This window comes from Podarcis vaucheri (assembly GCF_965113315.1).
Source record: "Podarcis vaucheri genome assembly, chromosome: 1".
NCBI classification, from domain to species: Eukaryota; Metazoa; Chordata; class Lepidosauria; order Squamata; family Lacertidae; genus Podarcis; species Podarcis vaucheri.
This window is the reverse complement of record NC_138759.1, coordinates 75,720,111-75,738,721: the sequence shown is the minus strand read 5'-3', so window position 1 is coordinate 75,738,721 and position 18,611 is coordinate 75,720,111. Positions and strand designations below refer to the sequence as shown.

General features: G+C 40.8%; 1 protein-coding gene across 2 annotated transcripts in view; it reads right to left on the bottom strand.

Moving 5' to 3' along the window:
• The window catches only part of NAP1L4 (nucleosome assembly protein 1 like 4), a 32,510-nt gene extending 16,023 nt beyond the window's left edge, over window positions 1-16,487 (bottom strand). For both annotated transcript variants that reach the window (XM_082194664.1, XM_082194663.1), the window contains exons 1-10: window positions 16,329-16,487; window positions 11,266-11,299; window positions 9,533-9,594; window positions 8,638-8,737; window positions 8,247-8,388; window positions 7,294-7,380; window positions 5,748-5,879; window positions 4,857-4,928; window positions 2,364-2,503; window positions 617-762 (exon numbers count right to left, since the gene is read on the bottom strand). In XM_082194664.1, coding sequence (XP_082050790.1) covers window positions 617-762; window positions 2,364-2,503; window positions 4,857-4,928; window positions 5,748-5,879; window positions 7,294-7,380; window positions 8,247-8,388; window positions 8,638-8,737; window positions 9,533-9,594; window positions 11,266-11,279 — 895 coding nt within the window. In that variant the 5' untranslated portion in view covers window positions 11,280-11,299; window positions 16,329-16,487. The remainder of the gene's footprint in view (window positions 1-616; window positions 763-2,363; window positions 2,504-4,856; window positions 4,929-5,747; window positions 5,880-7,293; window positions 7,381-8,246; window positions 8,389-8,637; window positions 8,738-9,532; window positions 9,595-11,265; window positions 11,300-16,328) is intronic.
• Window positions 16,488-18,611: the final 2,124 nt, after the last annotated feature.

Here is an 18,611-nt window from a genome sequence, read left to right as displayed (position 1 = left end):
TTCGATCATTCGGAAGCTGGAACATTCGACTCCCAAGGCCTTCGGGAGCAGAGGTATGACTGTAACTGGAAGAGACTGAGGCAGGAAGAGAACCCCTTTATCTTCATCTCCCCTAGCACCTAATGCAAAGTCAAGAGCCTAATTCCTTGTTTAAAAAAGCCAACCTATGAAAAGGTAGGTAAGGGAGGAGTTTCAAATTACTTTTCAAAGTCTTGATCACCAACTGTATGGATAACCCCTCCGCTCCCAGAAAAATCTCTTGCAAATAAGTGTTCAAAAAGTATCATCTGTGGTATCTTAATGGCAATAGCCATTTTGATTCAGCTTTCATAAAAAAGAGAAATGGCACCCTCTATGAAACCTACAGAGCTCCTGCTAGAGGCTGTCTAGAGCTGGGGGACAACATTTTGTTGCAGGACCCCACTTTTAAATAGGTCCACAAACTGTCTTAGAACATACTCAGGCTCCTGATACTAAAGTTTTTACAAAACTAATAACAGCCTTAACAGACTGCTATTCTTTGTTTATTTTCTCCATGCTTGTTATATGGAAATAGCTTGCTAAAATAAATATGAGTATTCCTAAATAGGAACAGATGAAATTTAACCAAACTTACCTTTTATTGGACTGAAGAAGTTAAAAAATGAGTCATTGGGTACTTGTTTAGTAATTGTTCTAACTGTGCCTCGGCCCTTGTGTTTTTGTTTCTTCTTTATTGTTTTAACTGTAACATTTTTCCCTTTCTTCCAATCAATAGTACATCTGGAGATGAAGAATTTATATGTCAGTGACATTTAAAAAGGAGAGTGTCATACTGAACATCTGGTAGCTTTTCAAGCCAGTGGTCAAGTCCTGTAAGGATAACGGCAGTTTTCTTTAGCACTGCTGCTAGAGTTAGTCTACATTGTGTGACATAATATTCCAATACATAAACCTATCTGAGTGTAATAACTCCTAAAGTTCTGCTTGTGGGAAAGTGACCTCCCTGCAGCTTTCATCCCCTTTCCCTAAAGTCTGCAACTAGAACAAGAAGATATGGCAGGTGGAATTGTGATTTTTCACTGCATTGTGCCCTGCTTGTAAACTCTAGTAGTTGATGGATTTTTAAAAAATGGTCAGACTCTCCAAAATTAAAGCTAGTTGGATGGATCCAGAGACAGATGAGGGGAAGTCTGTTCCCCACAATGGAGTTTTCCTGGTCCCTCCCCCTACCAACATGGACACTGGAGTGAAGGGAGAAGTGCCTTTCTGCTCAACTAAGACAACCATGGATCCAGGTTTAATTTAATACTTTAATCAAATAGCCATAGAATTGTAGAGTTGAAAGGTACTCCGTGGGTCATCTAGTCCAACCTCCGGTCATGCAGGAATCTCAACTATGAGATATATGACCAAAGGCCATCCAACCTCTGCTTAAAACTCTCCAAGGAACAAGAGTCCACCAGCTCCTGAGAGAGTCCGTTCCACTGCTGAACAGCTCTTAGTGTCAAGAAGCTTCTTCCTGATGTTTAGTTGGAATCTCTTTTCTCAGTGGTGGACCCCTATGCAAGGCCAAAACATGATGTCCCCTCTAGCCCTCGCACTGCATTCTCAAAGTCAGGAAAGAGAGGCACCGGGCTTTGGGAGGGAGGTATGAGGCTCTGGACAGGCTCTTATGGGACTTTGGGAAGAGGAAAGGAGGAGGAAGGACTCTAGGACCTTGTCAGAACCTCGCACCTACTTCCCAAAACCTGGCACCCCCCCCTTTGAGAAGGTGACCCCTTGGTTCAGCATCCAGTCTATGCAAACCACTCACAGCTGTAAATCCATCCCAGCCTTTCTTTTAACTTAAATCCTTTGGTTTGGGTGCTATGGAGCAGGAGAAAGCAAGCTTGCTCCATCTCCATGTGACAGATATTTGAAGATACTGGCTATCCCATCTCGTCTCAGTATCCTCTTTACTGGGCTAAACGTACCCAGTTCCCTCAACTGTCCCTCGTAAGGTTTGGTTTCTAGGCCCTTTATCATCCTGACCACCCTCCTCTGCACGTAGTCCAGCTTGTTAACATCCATCTTAAACTGTGGGATCCAGAACTGGACACAGGACTCCAGGTGTGGTCTGACCAAGGCAGAAAAACAGCTTGTTTTTGCTGCTGCATCACATTGTTGACTCATGTTAAGCTTGTGGTCCTCTAAGACCCCCCAATCCTTTTCACTTGTACTACTGGCAATAGTTCTGTGATTGCTGATCCAATATACTACATTCTTCTTTCATAACAACAGAAGTGCTTTCAGAGTGATTTTATATTTTGACCACATATATTTATAATGGTACCTTAAACTTCAGACTAGAAGCTCAAAAATGTTTAAGAATATTTTCTTACCCCTCACAGTCAACAATTTCAGGGCCTTCAAATGAAAAGGGATCCGTCTTATCTGGCTCCGACTTCATCTTGTAGGTTTTTGTCAGAATTGAATTAGTAAAATAGTCATTGGGCTCGAAGTAGAACTCTAATGTGAAAGACTAAAAGAGATCCATTATTGTTGTAAAGCTCTTAACTATTTTTGGCAGACAGAAGGTGATAAAGTGTTATTAGCAAACAATATCTATATTGGCAATGCACCCTTTACAAAAATAAAAGTTCAGATCCTACATTGTAACAGTCTCATTTTACACTGTTCTATTAAAATGTAATAAAACATGAATAAGATAAACACACACAATAAATAATTTGGAACAATTAGTGTGCTATATGTTTTCTTGATAGGTTTTGTATTACAGCTATTCACAGTACTTCAACCTTATGTACAAAGTTCTGCTTTTTTATTTTTTTGCTTTTTTATTTTGTTGGGGGACAATGACATAAACATCCTACGTTCATATCACAAGGGTTATCTATTGCTGTAGTCAGCAACAATGGCAGGGCAGGTAAGAATAGCAGAGTATCAGATTCACCCCCCCAAAAAAAATGGTTTAGAGAATGAGTCAAAGCATTTGAGAACATCATCACATGAATTATTTGATTATATATTGCTCAACTGAAGAAATAATTCAGAACTAGTCACCAGGCATTTCCCCCACTCACTAGTACTGTTGCTACCTATTCCACCTTCTTGCCACTGTCATAATAATCAGCTAACATTTCCAAGCTACAAGAAAAATGGAGGGCAAACACCCCCACGTGAGCCAGGGGCAGTTTGCTGTGCAGGTGCTCATTCACAAGGAGAAGTTAACTGCTAACTTGTTCAAGAAAAGCATGAAACTGCAAAACCTTTGGTGAAAAATAATCCAAAATCAATTATCTTATTTCAGGAGAGAAAACCAGGAGAGAATTGCAACTTTACTTAAGTAACCACAATATGGATAAAAGCTTCACTACAGCGCATTCAAAGAACAGAAGCTTAAATATGTTCTAACAGAACTCTCACATATTGCTTAGTTTTCTAATGGCAAACTGCTCTTATGTGCCAAGTGAAGTCAAGAGCTTGGAGTACTTCCAGGAACAACAGGATGCCATACGAACAGTTATTCCAGCCACTGATTTCTGTTTATATTACTAGAGCTAGTTCTCACTAGAGAGCAGATAAAAGCTTCTCCCACCCTCTTAAAAAGGTAATTCTAATCCTTTAACATATAAATAGAAGTAAAATGCAAACCCAGCATGTAAGATACTAACAGAAGACTGAGCAGTGTAACCAACTTAAAACTTTTCCAAGGAAAATCAAAGCCAAGGTTGTTAATAATGTGGGGTCAACTCTCTGAATGTGAAGCCATGTAATGCTACTGAGCACAACTTCCTCCGAGTGCTTCTATTAGATCAATACAGTATAAAACTCTATTTACTGGGCAAAACTTTTCACTAAGAGCAGTGGACTACTGAATAGTTTCTCTGAAGTGGCCCACTAAGCAATATATATTTTTAGCTGCTTTCACTGCATGCAGCCCAACAGAAACAGCTCCCAGAGAACCTAATTCACTAATTAATGCCATTAACATTCTAAATGAGGTACTAGGAAAGATCTGCATCTTCCCTTGCTCTGTGGAGGTTGTTTAAAACTAGTTCAAATATGTTAAGAATATCTTCCTTGATGGGGAAGCAATGATACAGAAGACTTCTTAACACATATTAAGTGGTTCTGTCTAGTTTTTCAATTCTTGAGTCATTGTATTAACTTGGTCCTTGAAGCAGAACAAAAGGATCCTCCTATTTTTTGGAACCTTTCCCCAGGACAGCAGAAATGGATTAGTTTCACTTTGTTGGTTGTTGCATGTAACATTTTGCAACAAAGGAAAACTAAAATACAGTCCCAACAACCCACCAATGGCAGAATAAACCTATACTCACTCACCATACATGAATTAGCGGCACATCTTAAGTTTACATAAATGATTACCAAACCTATACTGAACTCTATCCCTTGCCGAGTTCAGTTATTTTGCTTATGATACTCGCGTAGACTGAAAATGAGCAAAACCTATGAACACTGACCAACATCTCTCCCTATTTTCCTTCCCTGCTCCATTTTTGTTTATTTTGTTTCTTTGCTGGTAAAGTTTTTGTTTTAGTTTATATCAATATAAGAAACATGCTTCAATAAAGGATTAATAGAAGACCTAATTCAAGCACAAGCTCATATTATTTTAAAACATTGTTTCATTAATTGTCAGTAGGTGGTGCTATTATAACTGTAGTTTTTAATGCCTGATCTAATAAAGAAGTCCCCAGTGGGATATACAACTGAGAAGTTCATCTTCTAAAGTGAAACTTGATACAATAAGATAAAAATGGAAATCCTCCACACTCAAACTATTAATGGATACCATGCCCCTCACAAGTTAAATCATATTAAATTCTTAGAAGTTAAATCATACTAACCATAGGCTGTCCTGGCTCAGAAAATTTTACTTTGATATCCTGCAGGTGCTTCAAAATTGGCTCATCATACTCCTAAACAAAAATGGTAAAGCTATGATTAAGATGAAAGAAATGGCTGGCATCTCATAAAGAGTCAAATGCCTCCAATGCAAGTTCTCAAGTTTACTTAGTTAACATCTTCAATTTCAAGTTAACTGTTTCTGCTTCAGATAGTTCTTCAGCCAACTCTATATGTTTACTAACACACTAACCCCCCCCCTCCCAATACAGTTGACTCAATAATAAATGTATCTCAGAAGGTCAAGAGGGATATACGATTAGGTGTGCACTAATTTAAGAGGAGAGATGAGAGACCCCAATTTTTGGACAACACCAAGACAGCAAATAAGGAGAAGGTAAATCAAGAAAAGGCCCAAACAGGGACAGAAGTAGCTTACTGAAATCTGCAAGTTGTAAAGTAATTAGAAAAGCCCAGCAAAATTCTAACAAACAGCATGACAGTGTCCTGGGCTCACACATACATGTGCTGATGCAGGCTGCCCCAAAGTCCGTTTTCCTGCTTCCTGACTCTTGACATGCTGGAACAAGCCTAGACTTGTTTTGTAGTCCAAACCCATGAAAGCAGGTTTGGACAACAGTACAAATCAAAGCTTATGGTCTGTTGCAGCGAGAAGTGGGAGACAAGTGAAGTGAGGACTTCTGAGCAGCATGAGCAGTACTATTTTAATGTGATGAGTGAACCAGAACACATGTTCATTAATACTTATTTGCAGGCAAATCTGTCACAGATCCCTTTCCTGTTCGTATTTATCACTATCAGTTGGTATTTGAATTGAGATAGCATGACATGTAAAAACACTAATTAACAAACATCCTTTTTATAGGCATTACCTGTACTAATTCACTCAGCATATCTACATTTCTAAATATTGTGAACCAAAAATCTGGGATTCCTTTGGGATTTGTCTCTTCAGCTGCTCCTGCTTCTTTTTCTTCTATTACTACTTTATTTTTCACATCTCCCTAATAACAGAAAAGAGAGAAACTTCTTTAAAGGTTTTGGCCAGAAGCTAGTCAACAAATAAATTCAAAGTTGTTTGTAAAATGCAAATGCCCCATTTCCTAGGTGTTCTTTTAATGTTATTAATGCAGAAACATTGTCATTATAAAAAGTATTTGCATCTAAAACAAAACTTGGGTGGTTGTGAGGCTAAGGGCTATAAGAGGCAAAAATAGCAATTTTAACACAGATTGGTATTGCTTTATTACACAAGTAAACAGCTTGGGTCATACATTATATCTCATTGACACATGGTGATTTATGGATTCTGAGAAGATTTAAGTAAATTTGTATAACTTCTCAATATATATCATTGAAATGTATGTACTGTGACTGTGTATTTTGTTTATTATTATTTGTTAAATGCTATGATGGGTGAAAATATAACCTTGGGTGGTTTTGCGCCTATCAGTTTGGAAACAAAATGACACCCCACCCCCGGCACACTTGCCCTAAAAAAAATGAGGCAATGGTTTCTCCATATTCTGGAGAGTTCCAGGGTATGCAAAAGTAAATTAGTCTCTAATTTAAAAAAAACAAAAACAGCATCTAAAAATAGTTTAACAAGGACACATTTTCATTTTCTTACTCTCCAGAATGCCCCCTCCCACTATACAGTAATAAAGCACTAAGGTTTCCAAACCTGAACTCTTTCATACTTTGTAACTCAACTGGGAGAATTTCAGGAGGCATGCAGACACAGTAATAAAAAATAGGGGAATATTTCCCTTTCAGAGCAGTTCAGAGATTAAGATCACTGGAGGAGGCCCTCTCGCAGATCCACCAATCTCACAGGTTCTGGCAGCAGTAGCTTGTGAGAGGGCTTTCTCAGTGATGATCCTAAGAATGTGAAGCTCCCTCACAACACAGGTGCATCAAGTACCCTATCTTTTCGTATCCTCCCTAAAATGTGCTGAATAAAACTACTGCTTTTGAGTTGCTGTAACCCGTCCTGAACCTTTTGCTGAAAAGCAGGCAGAAAAGACAAAAATAAAATAGATCAATAATGACGTGTCCCCAAAACGAAGATAACAGACATGCAAAAAATGCCTGCTTTTTCTCATCCTGGGTGTTACTGTAGCACTGGAATGGAACCCATTAGCAGAAGAGGCTGTCAACAGGTTACGAACAGTGCAAATGACTAGATCAAAGCAGGTTCCTGGCCAATTTCATTAGGCATGCAGCTATTATATGTAGCTATAGAAAGAGAAAAACTGCTAAATATCTTGGTAACTCAAGCTCATGATGTGCTCTGCTAGGACAGGTATTATTTTAATTAGATCACTTCATTAGGTTTTCTGAACAGTTTACTAGAAATATTACACATCACAGCTTAAATTATTTTAGTAATTGTGTTCAGAAGCAAATTCTACTTACGGCAAGTTTTTCTTCCTCCTCATTTTCACTGTGCCATTCTGCTTCTGCCTCTGTGGGTTCAGCACCACCAGTGATAAAATCCCTTCTCTGTGTAATTAGTATAAGAATTGTAGACAAGTTAGAACATACTAAGGTTATCCAAGAGCACTGGAGAGTGCTGTGGAAAATGGATCAACAATGGTGGTTCCCATTGTATGCTCAAATGAGTTAAGGAACTGTATAAACTACTATCTCAGAAGTATTAGGAATATGCTTCATTTTTTAAAATCTAACACCCAAATGACTTTATCATCAAACAATATCTGAGAGTGACTTAGGTTTCTGGTATTTTAGATACTTAACCAAGGTACAGGGCAACAAATATCCTTTGAACATTGTAAATTAAAGTGAAAAGAAAAGAAAACAGTTACTTTAGCTGAACAAAAACTAAATACACTATAATGCCTAAAAAGAGAAAATGAAGTGCAGATTACAGCTGTGTAGCTGCTGAACAGTTCAAACATGAAATTGACCAGGATCAGAGGAATCCTGAATAACTATACCATAAATGAATATCAGTATTCTAAATGCCAAAATAAGTAAGTATAGAATTAAGACTTAACAGTAAAGCCCTAATATAGTTATTGCTTTAGGTAAAGGCTACTAACAGCAGGAACATTAGTTTTATATATCTAGCAGCTGTCTTAGAGGGACCACTCTGCCTATTGTTCTCACCTCCCTTTTGTCAACACATGCTAAACACACACCTAAGTAGTCAGGCTTTGAGAACACTTCGGATAGCTATATGCAAGTTCTCATGATACAGATGACAGAAATAAAATAGCAACCACACAGTGCAAAGAACAACCCAGTTTTAGCCCCCTCACAATGATAGGAGCTGTTACAATTACAGGAAGATGAAGCATAGTTCCACTAATATTAGTTAAGACTGCAAGGAAATTTACATGCCTTACCTTATCAAAGAGAGGCTGGTACAGGGCTGCATATTTTCGCTCTAAATCATGAACTTCTTCATAAAATTTAGCTTCTATATGGGCACATTTCACCTGAAGCTGTTTCAAGGCATCAATTCTTCTTTTTACTGCTTTTGGTAAGCTAGGAACAAAATTATTTAGAATTTACATAGCAGCAGCATCTAGCTTCCTCCACATAATAAGATTTTCACTACTTTCCAAGTATCTCCAGAATTCAGAGAAATTTCCTGTCCCTCTCTAAGGCTGGAGGCTTTCCTTAACCTCAGGCTGAGCTTGCCAAATCAAATTAACAAATGTACCTAATAGTGGCAAGTGCATTTTTGGACCAGTGAATCTTTTACTTGTGACAAGTGGTGTTTCTCATTCTTACGTTTCAATGTAGCTGGAAGGAGTGTGAGGTGCATTATCAAGTCGCTCCTGTAAAGCTGCCAAGACTTGTGGATTCTGCATTACCTGGTCTGCTAACTTTTCTGTAAAAGAAGAGTTTAAACAAATCTCACTATAACGGTATAATTTTATTAGGCATTTATTTTGGCATCATTTCCACATAAAATTCAAACCAGGGAATTCTTAGATAGGGTATTGTGCTCCCAAAGGAACAATGAATCTATCTGGAAATATAAGATGTTCAAATTACAAAAGCTGTGGATGATGGAAATAAGATGGCATTGAAGAAAAGTTCTTCAGAGGTACAAAGTACAGGTCAAAAGCTACCCATTCATTCAAGTTCCCTTATTGTCCCCAGCAACTTAAGCTGCATTTCTTTGGAATTTTAAGCAATTCTATCCCTGAAGGCCCAGTGCACAAAACAGAACATGTAATCAAAACAGATTTCTTACTCTGGGACCAGGATTAAAGAACCATCCCTATCCATACCCAGCATCAACTAGTTGCCCAAATATGAAGATTTTATCTCAGTTCCTGAAAAGAGATGAATTCCAGAGAAAATGTGCAAACCTGGCGAGCAGTCTTCAAGAACCTTCTGATTTAGACCTTAGATGTATATGCAACATAACAGAAGGCACAAGGAAGTTCTTGGCATACCCTTTAAGACAGTGGTCACAGCTCCTGCTGCTCTGCCATCTCTGCCCACTAAAACACAACTTTTACCCAATCAGGAAGAGGTGCAGGAAGGAGCTATACACAAAAACCAGGATAGGATGCACAGCAGCAGCATAATTTCTCTCACCTTCAGAGCTTTTAAAGGGATAAAAACAATCTCTGGAATCCCTAACCACACACTCATTCTATATTTTAATAGTTACCTTTTTTATCACCGGTACCTTTAGCAGCTTCCACAGAATCTGAGGCAGCATCTTCTGTTTTACTGCAAAAACATATTTGAGAGATATTTGCATAATATAATATAACTTAAATCAAGTAAGCTTCGGTAAATGGGGTGGATCCATGGTAATGCTCACTGGAATGCCACTCAAACTGAGTTGTTGGGAGAAGGACTAAAAAGCAGAACTTTTAATGATTCCTCCTTTCCTCTGTAGTCCATTGTTCCAAAGGGCTGCCCTTCTATTCATGACAGGATAAGTTCTGGATCCAACCCAATGTAAACTGGTATTTTAAAAATTAGTAAAGATATCAATTTCTTGTTGGCAGTTTTGACACTCAAATGAACTTGTACAATAGGCACTTAAAAATAAATCAGATTTTCAATTTTCCATTACTTTTGCCAAGATTGTACACAGGATAAAGGCTAAAGATGCTGTTAGGTGAATTATACTGCATTCTAGGTGTGTGTGGAAAGATTCCCATGACACATATTTCCAAACAGCTTGCCAGGAGAATTTCATTGGTTAGGAATCACTATTTCTAAATTTCCAACTTGAAAAGGCAATTGGAGAAAATTAAACTGTAACCCTGGTTTAAAGAGCTATTTGGCACCTAGCTTATATATCAAAGTTTCTAAAACTGGATGTGGCTCACATACATCATTTGAATAGCAATGCCCCTCCACTGGGAGGGGGGATGGCCCCCTCAAATATTTTACTGAGGGGGCTGAAGGGATCTTGGCCTTAGGAGTTGGCTCCTATGGCACACAGTATGGATGCCTCAAGAGACAGCCAAATCAGGAGTTTGTGGCATGCCAGGGCAGGAGCAACGAAACCTAGTGTGCCTACCTAAGACAGAATGAGCTCTGCCTGCCACTCCAGTGCAGGACTGCATTCCATAGCTCAAAGCCACACCCCTTCCCACCGGCCTTCACATTTCTAATTAAGACCAGAAGGAAACACATCATAAAAGATGAGGAATTGCATATTTAACTGTACTGTACCCTGGAGTTGCAATCTTATATTTTCAGTTGGATTTTTATACACCTGCCAAGAAGTTGGACCACTACTGTTTCAGGACCTATTCTTCCTCTCTTGCTTTGTGAATAGTAGTTTGGCTATAACGCTAGTACACAATTTGAAGCACAGGTTCTAAAAATTCTCAGTAAGCTTCCCATGGGTAACCAAGAATAAAAAAAAAACCCTTAGTAGGAAGGACCCACATGTTCTATGTTTTAAGGGTATCAAGAATGTACAATGCACCATAAACTGACCATCACACTCCCTGACACAGCATGACCCAGTAATGGGGCTACACAGACCTACCAATTTCACACAGATTAGAAGGGAAAAAAGCACAAACATTTTCAATTATATATTTACAGAAATGTTTAATGCTTTTCAATTGTGTTGTTTTGCTGTTTTGTCATTTGCAGTGCTCCTCTGGGAAGAAAGGCAGGATATAAACTTAATAAATGGTGATCATCTCCTGACTCACTAGAGGGACCACGTCTTAACCAAAGAAAATCGGTATAGAAAATATGTTTTATTAAGTCCAGGGAAAGATTTTCTCAAGTACAGGGAACTCCCCATTTGCATAGTGGTTGTGCCGAAAACACTGCATGTGTCAGTGATCACACATCAATCAGACAAGCGCAAAACGTTTGCCACTAATTCTTAAAGACCCATAATTTTCAGGACTTTTCAGAACCTACCTGTTATCTGCCATCTGCGAGATCTTTTATCCACCTGTAAGACAATACAAAGAATTTAAAAGTATGCTGATACATTTCCAAAGCAACTTTCATGGAATAGTATTATTTTTGTATATTATTTTTACTAATAGCCAATTACAGCATAAACCACTTCTGAAGCACATTTAAAAATGGTTTCAACCATCTTGTATTATGGAATGGACTTGCTTTTAGCAAGAAGTTGAAATACATTTCTCTCTGTTATTTTCCACTGAAAGCCTATTGAATTGGGCTTAGCAGACTAAAAGTCAATCCTAGAATATGTAAGATATATGGCTTTTTCCCCTTCGTTAACAAACATCCAAACAACAGTAGCAAAAACTGAAATCCCTACGTTATAGTTCATATATTTCATTTTTGCAATACTAGAGGTAGAACTTATTTAGCCAATCACAATTTTTGAAAAAAGCTTAAATGAACTTAGAGCTTGAATAAATGCATCATTGCTTGTTCATTGTCTGGCAATAGTGTTATCTTTTTACACACACACACACACAGAGAGAGAGAGAGAGAGAGAGAGAGAGAGAGAGAGAACAGCCCTTCCCAAGTGAAAGCTCTGCAAGGAAAGCAACTGGTTGGGTGCTTCTGCTGGACAGTGGCATAACACCCACCCACCCCTTTTAAGAGAGTTCATGTGCACAGTGTGTAATGGCTGAAAAGTGATTCTGCTGAAGCCTTGGTGGTGCTGCACGGGAAGGGAGCCTGGAGGGAGGAAACACCCTGGACTCTGGCTCTTTTTTTGTTTCTTTCCTGTGAATCAATGTCCCATGAGAAAAAAAGTGTTTCTCCACCTCTGATACACAATATCAAAACTCTCCAAAATATATTTTGGTTACATTTTAGCAAGGTTTAACAATGATAAATATGGTGGAGATTTAAGTTGTTGCTATTGTTGACAAAGAAACTCTTAAAAATCTACTGCAAATCACCCAGATTACTACTTGTAGATTCTTACCTACTTTTGTAGATTCTTACCTACTTCTGCCCACAAGATCACATGACAAACTGAAAAGCAGGTAAGAGCAAAAATCTGAAAGAGCCACTCATTTGGGAAAAAGCTATTCATCACAAATGTGGGCCAGCTCACTGTTTCATAAATTTAAGATGAAGTATTTCTGACTTATGGTCAGAAAGATTAAGAAAACAGCTAAACATGCAGGAGTGATCGGAGCAACAGGTACTGCAACAATACTAAAACTATACTTTACACCCAATATGAGGCTGCTGAAAGAGTCCTCTCTCTCAAGTTCTCCCTGTCTTCCCATTTAGGATAATTTATTCCATGTTGTGACAATACAATACTCTGAGTTTCTGCCTTGCATGTTACTGGCATTAGCTGGGAGGGTGGGGAGGTGACAGACAATGTAATGACTGCATTAAATGGGATATGGATGAAGGATGGCGGGGAGAGAAGAACTTGATATGGGGCTGCAATTTTTGGCAGCAGTCCTGTGTCATGTGCAACACGTAGTTATGACCTCTGTAACAGAGCAAAATACCTACTTCAAAGATATAAAATATTAGAAGTACCACTTAGAAGCCCAGAAGACAAACATCAGAATATTTAACCATAATCACAACTTATAAGCAACCTCTAAAGATATGTAGCCGGCAAAGGTAGTTGAATTAAAGTTTACTGAATGGTCAATATATGGGACATAATTAAAAATAAAGGCACTTTACGTGAAGTTGCTATCAAATAATAAGACAAAGTTTGACCAATTCAGTCAGCAATAGATTGTTTCATAGATGGAATGCTAAATTCTACTTTGACTTTCCCCCATCATTATCCACACTGACAGCCAGTGTGTTATAGTGATTATAGAGTGTTGGACTAGGACCCATGAGACTAGGGTTCAAATCCCCACTATGTCATGAAGCTCACTGGATGACTGTGGGCTAGTCACTGCCACTCAGTGGGTTGTTGCGGGAATTATTTGAGGAGCGGGGACAACCATGTAGGCCACCTTGAGCTCCTTGGACAAAAAGATGGGACATAAAATGCAATAAATAATAAAAATAAATACAATAAATAAAATATCCATAGAATAACATTAAAACTACACAAAGTAGTTTAAAGAAAAATGTAAGTGACAATGTGTATTAACACCAAATTCTCAGCCATGTGAGGTAGACACAATGCTTTTATAAGCATGTTTTCACCAACAGCAACAGTCAACAAATTCCAAAAACACTTGCAGAAGTATTTCAGCAAGGTGAACTGCCAGAAATCTGTAGGATTATGGTTATAATGTATATTAAATTAGATATCAATCAACATGACCACATTTCAAACCTTTTATAAAGCAGACCCACAAACAAAACACGTTGTGTAGTGAATTGTCCTACTGTGAATGGAAGGGCTCTTTCCATTTACAGATGGGACCTTCTTCCTCCAGCTCCTCACAACACTTCCCACCATGTTTTGGAGGGGCCCCCAACCTTCTGCAGAATATTCAGGTGGTACAGAGGAATGGAAGTATTGGCAGGAATTGCTTTCACTCCCTCCTCTGATGGGATCATCTTATGGTGGGAGTTCTACTCATGGAAATCCTGAACACAACTCGGTCCTCATAGGGAATCAAGTTATACTTAATGTTATGTAAGTGCCATAGTCCTTCACAGTAACTGTCCTGAATACCGCCAACCAACAACATGGTGATCAACAAGATTCCTGAAATCTACTAATTTCATTTGCTTACTCATTTCAGAATTACTTTTGTAAACGTGTAGAACTGAGACAGATTTTCTGCAATGTCCCTAGCGGAATTTGTAGCCAACAAAGGCTTGTTTGAACTAGGCTTTTTAAGGATCATATGAACATGTTTAGCGGAAGATGTAAACTTACATCTGTCTTTACTGCTATGCAACAAAATTAGCCACTTTATCTCAAAGAGTAACTGACAGCAAGTTGTAAGCAAAATATAATTTAGTTTCCAACCAATATTAATTTGGTTTTCAACAAAGGACTGACAGTTCTTTCTTTTCTTCCTTGCCCCATCAGTTACAATAGTACATACTTATTAAAAAGCCAGTCAAGTATGCAAAGAATTATACCTAAGAAGCAAGAGCATTTTAAGAGACCGTCTACACTGTCAGTCGAAAATAATTAAAGAAAACTGCTGGTAAGTGTCTATATTTTGGGAGCCTTCCAAAAGTGGATTATTTGTTATAATTAATGCAACCACAATTAAACTACAAGATTTGCATCTTGTTTCATCAAGTCTTGTAGACTGGGCTCCTCTGAGAGGAAGGGCAGGATATACACTGAATACATACATACAACTACTAATTATTACTATTCATATGAAACAGAGAAGGACTGCAGTTCAGTTGTAGAACATCTGCTTTACACCCAGAAGGTCCCAAATTCAACTATCAGCATTTCCAGGTGGAGCTGGGAATATCCCATCTGAAACCCTGAAGAGCTACAGCCAATTAGTTAGAAATAAATGTGCAAAACAAACTAAATGGCCTGACTCCATATTTTATTTCATAACATCTATATACTGCTTTACTGTACCACAAAACCCCTCAAATTGGTTTAAGATCCAAGATAGCTGTTTAAGTTTACTCAGATATAATTCCATAATGTTTAATGGGGCTTGTGCACACTTATTGGAGAGCATCTGTCATGAAGTGGGATTTAATTCTTATAATGTATAGGAGCTCATGGCTATCCAGCTGCAGTTGACTTCAACTTCTATCAATCCCCTGAGTATTCAAATGGGAGGAATCAAGATGAAGCAATGGTAAATAGGAGCAAACGTTTGCAAACTAACAGGGGAAAGAATCTGTATGCTAAGGAACACAAACAGTAGTCATGCTGAGATTCTACTACAGGAAGATTTCAACTCATATGGTGTTATTGTGTACACAATTCATTACTGAATATTATCTTCCACAATGCCACCTATTTTTGAAGGAATGGGTTTCTGTGCAGTAAGTTTAAAACTGACTCAACCCCCCCTTTTCTTTTCTTTCTTTTTGACTGAGTTTCACATTGATCAGCTAAGTGTTACATTTAAAAGTTTGTCCAAGCTGACTGACCAGTCCAGCATGATGAAACTTGCGTCCCCAAGGTCTTGCATTTATCAGACTCTTTCAAAACTTGCATCAAGTGCGAGTCAATTATCTTTCCAAGCCTGGAAGATGGTGCGGCCCCTGCAATAAGAGCTACAAGTAGCGATGCCAAACCACAAAGGAAAATTATGGCTTCCGTTACAGAACTTGCAGTCAGAAACCCTCGGGCAGGAACAAAACTATGTGTTCTCTAGTCTATACAGCGGGGGGGGGGGGAGGCTGAGAGGAAGAGAGGAGCAGTGACTAGAGGGCGCTGGCAGGAAAAACAAGGGCCTGCCAGGTTACATACTGCAGGGCCTACATCGGGAGAAAAAAAGAGGGGGGGGCGCTTTTCACGGTGTTTATCTATACGACAAGCCTTTCATAAGGCGCGCACACACGGCGCCAACTGACTTCCCCGCACCGCAACTCCCGCCCCCGTTTCCCACGGCACACCTTCCTAGATAGCCATTTTTAAAGCGGCGTGGCTTAGACAGCAGGACGGGAAGAGAAATCGCAGAGCACATGGCCGAGAAGAGGTACGGGAGAGAGAGGAAGCGATACGCGCGTGTGTGGAGGAGCCCGGGGTCCGCCCTGAGGCGGCGGGAAAAAGCGGCTCTCCTCCCATCCGCCTGCGGCAACCCGTGTGAAGAATCGCCGCCAGAGAGCGAGGAAGCTCCGCGTCCGCCCCTTCGCTGAAGCGCCGCATCTCGGAGCCTTAATAGCCGCTCCGCCGCGCCCAGAGCCGAGGCCGCTCCTTAAAATGGTGCCCGTGCTGGGACCGGACTGCCCCACCCGCTCCCCTGCCTGTTCCCCCCCGTCAGCCGGGCCTCGGCAGCACAACGGGGCCTGCTCGCCTTCCTCTCCGCCCTTCAGCCCGGGTGTGCAGCAGCAGTACAACAGGCCCGCTCCGCGCTGCGCCCCGCCTCGCCCGGGCCCAGCCCCCGCTATCCCCAACTCACCTGGCCCGGCCCTTGCGTCTCCTCACGCCCGCAATAGCAGCGCTCAGGCTGATCCTCTCACTCCGACTCACTCGGGGCTGCGCCGCCCTAAAGAAGGCCGCCTCCCATTGGCCGAGGCGACAGCGCCGCGCGCAGTAAGAGCCGTTCGGATTGGCCTAGGCTTAGCGGCGGCCGCTGCTCCACACGCGGGACATGTTGACTTTCCGGCAGAAAGGGGATGAGCCAATCAGAGCGTGGGGAAGGTGGGAGAGCTCGCGCTCGCCGCGCGTGCGCGGGACCGCTCTAAGCGCGAGAGAATTCTCCGATGCGGGAAAGGGGGCGAGGCGAGAGGAGTGGGGTGGGCGGGGCTTGTCCGGTGGAGCGAGGGAGGCGCTGGAACGCGCCGCGGCATTTAAAGGAGCCGGAGCTGTTTAAGGAAACAATGGGTAGGGAGGTGGAAGGGGCGGTCTGCTTGCACTAACTTAATACTTGCGTTTTGCCATGGCAACGTTTGTGATGGACAACATCTGAGCGCCTGGCGCCAAGCTAGAGCTAGTCGACTTTCACCTCGAGACTGAGGGCGTTTTAAAGTGAAAGGGAGAGTATTGTGCCAGTGCTTCGACGCATAAGTAAATTTACTGGCAGGTAATTTAGTGGGAACCAGTGGCCCTTCCGCTTGTGCTGGATTCCCCTCCCATCAGCTCCAGCCTTCATGTCATATAGTCAGGGATTATGGGAGCTGGATATCAGCAACAGTTCCCTACTCCCGTTTGAAAGGGACGGTGTGCTATGGTGATGAATAATGCAAGAAAGCCTCAAGGAAAGAATAAACGTATTGCACATTTGTGCGGAATCACGTGTTCACATCCTGGCAAGAAATTGCATTCGCAACTTCCTACCCTCTGAACATGCAGCGTTTTAGAAATCCATCACAGGCGTGTAAGACGGAACACAGTAATCCCCGCTGTGCAGTGTAATAACTTTGTAAAAGTTATTTTAATTTAAAGATTCAAAGTTGGGCTTCTTGCTATGCGCATAATGGTAAGCATCATGAGCGCACATGCAAATAGGCCCAAGGCCAACTTTACCATGAGTTCCAGAGGGCGTCATTGTGTTTAGTTTCAAATTTCTCATATCTGTGTGTCAAAATAAAAGGGGTGGGAAGCAAAGCAGGATGGCATATTTACTATTTACTTCCAGTTTTAAAATGTCAGTGACTTTATTTCTAGAGACATATTGATTTAGAATGAAACTCCATTGAAATTGACATAGGGTTGGTCTGTGGTGACAGCAGCTGCAGGAGAAAGGGTTAGAAAACCCCTTGGGGCAGAAAGTTTCTGCTGCCATGCAGTGCCAACTCCAGATTGCAGAGGGGCACCCTTAAGGCAAGATGGGTTGTTGTTGTTTAGTCGTTTAGTGACCCCATGGACCAGAGCACGCCAGGCATTCCTGTCTTCCACTGCCTCCTGCAGTTTGGTCAGACTCATGTTTGTAGCTTCGAGAACACTGTCCAACCATCTCGCCCTCTGTCGTCCCCTTCTCCTTGTGCCCTCCATCTTTCCCAACATCAGGGTCTTTTCCAGGGAGTCTTCTCTTCTCATGAGGTGGCCAAAGTATTGGAGCCTCAGCTTCATGATCTGTCCTTCCAGTGAGCACTCAGGGCTGATTTCCTTCAGAATGGATACCTTTTTTCTTCTTGCAGTCCATGGGACTCTCAAGAGTCTCCTCCAGCACCATAATTCAAAAGCATCAATTATTTGACGATCAGCCTTCTTTATGGTCTCGCTCTCACTTCCATGCATCACTACTGCGAAAACCATAGCTTTAACTATACGGACCTTTGTTGGCAAGGTGATGTCTCTGCTTTTTAAGATGCTGTCTAGGTTTGCCATCGCCTTTCTCCCAAGGAGCAGGTGTCTTTTAATTTCGTGACTGCTGTCACCATCTGCAGTGATCATGGAGCCCAAGAAGGTAAACTCTCTCACTGCCTCCATTTCTTCCGCTTTTATTTGCCAGGAGGTGATGGGCCCAGTGGCCATGATCTTCGTTTTTTTGATGTTGAGCTTCAGACCATATTTTGCGCTCTCCTCTTTCACCCTCATTAAAAGGTTCTTTAATTCCTCCTCACTTTCTGCCATCAAGGTTGTGTCATCTGCATATCTGAGGTTGTTGATCTTTCTTCCGGCGATCTTAATTCCGGCTTGGGACTCATCCAGCCCAGCCTTTCGCATGATGAATTCTGCATATGTTAAATAAGCAGGGAGACAATAATATACAGCCTTGCTGTACTCCTTTCCCAGTTTT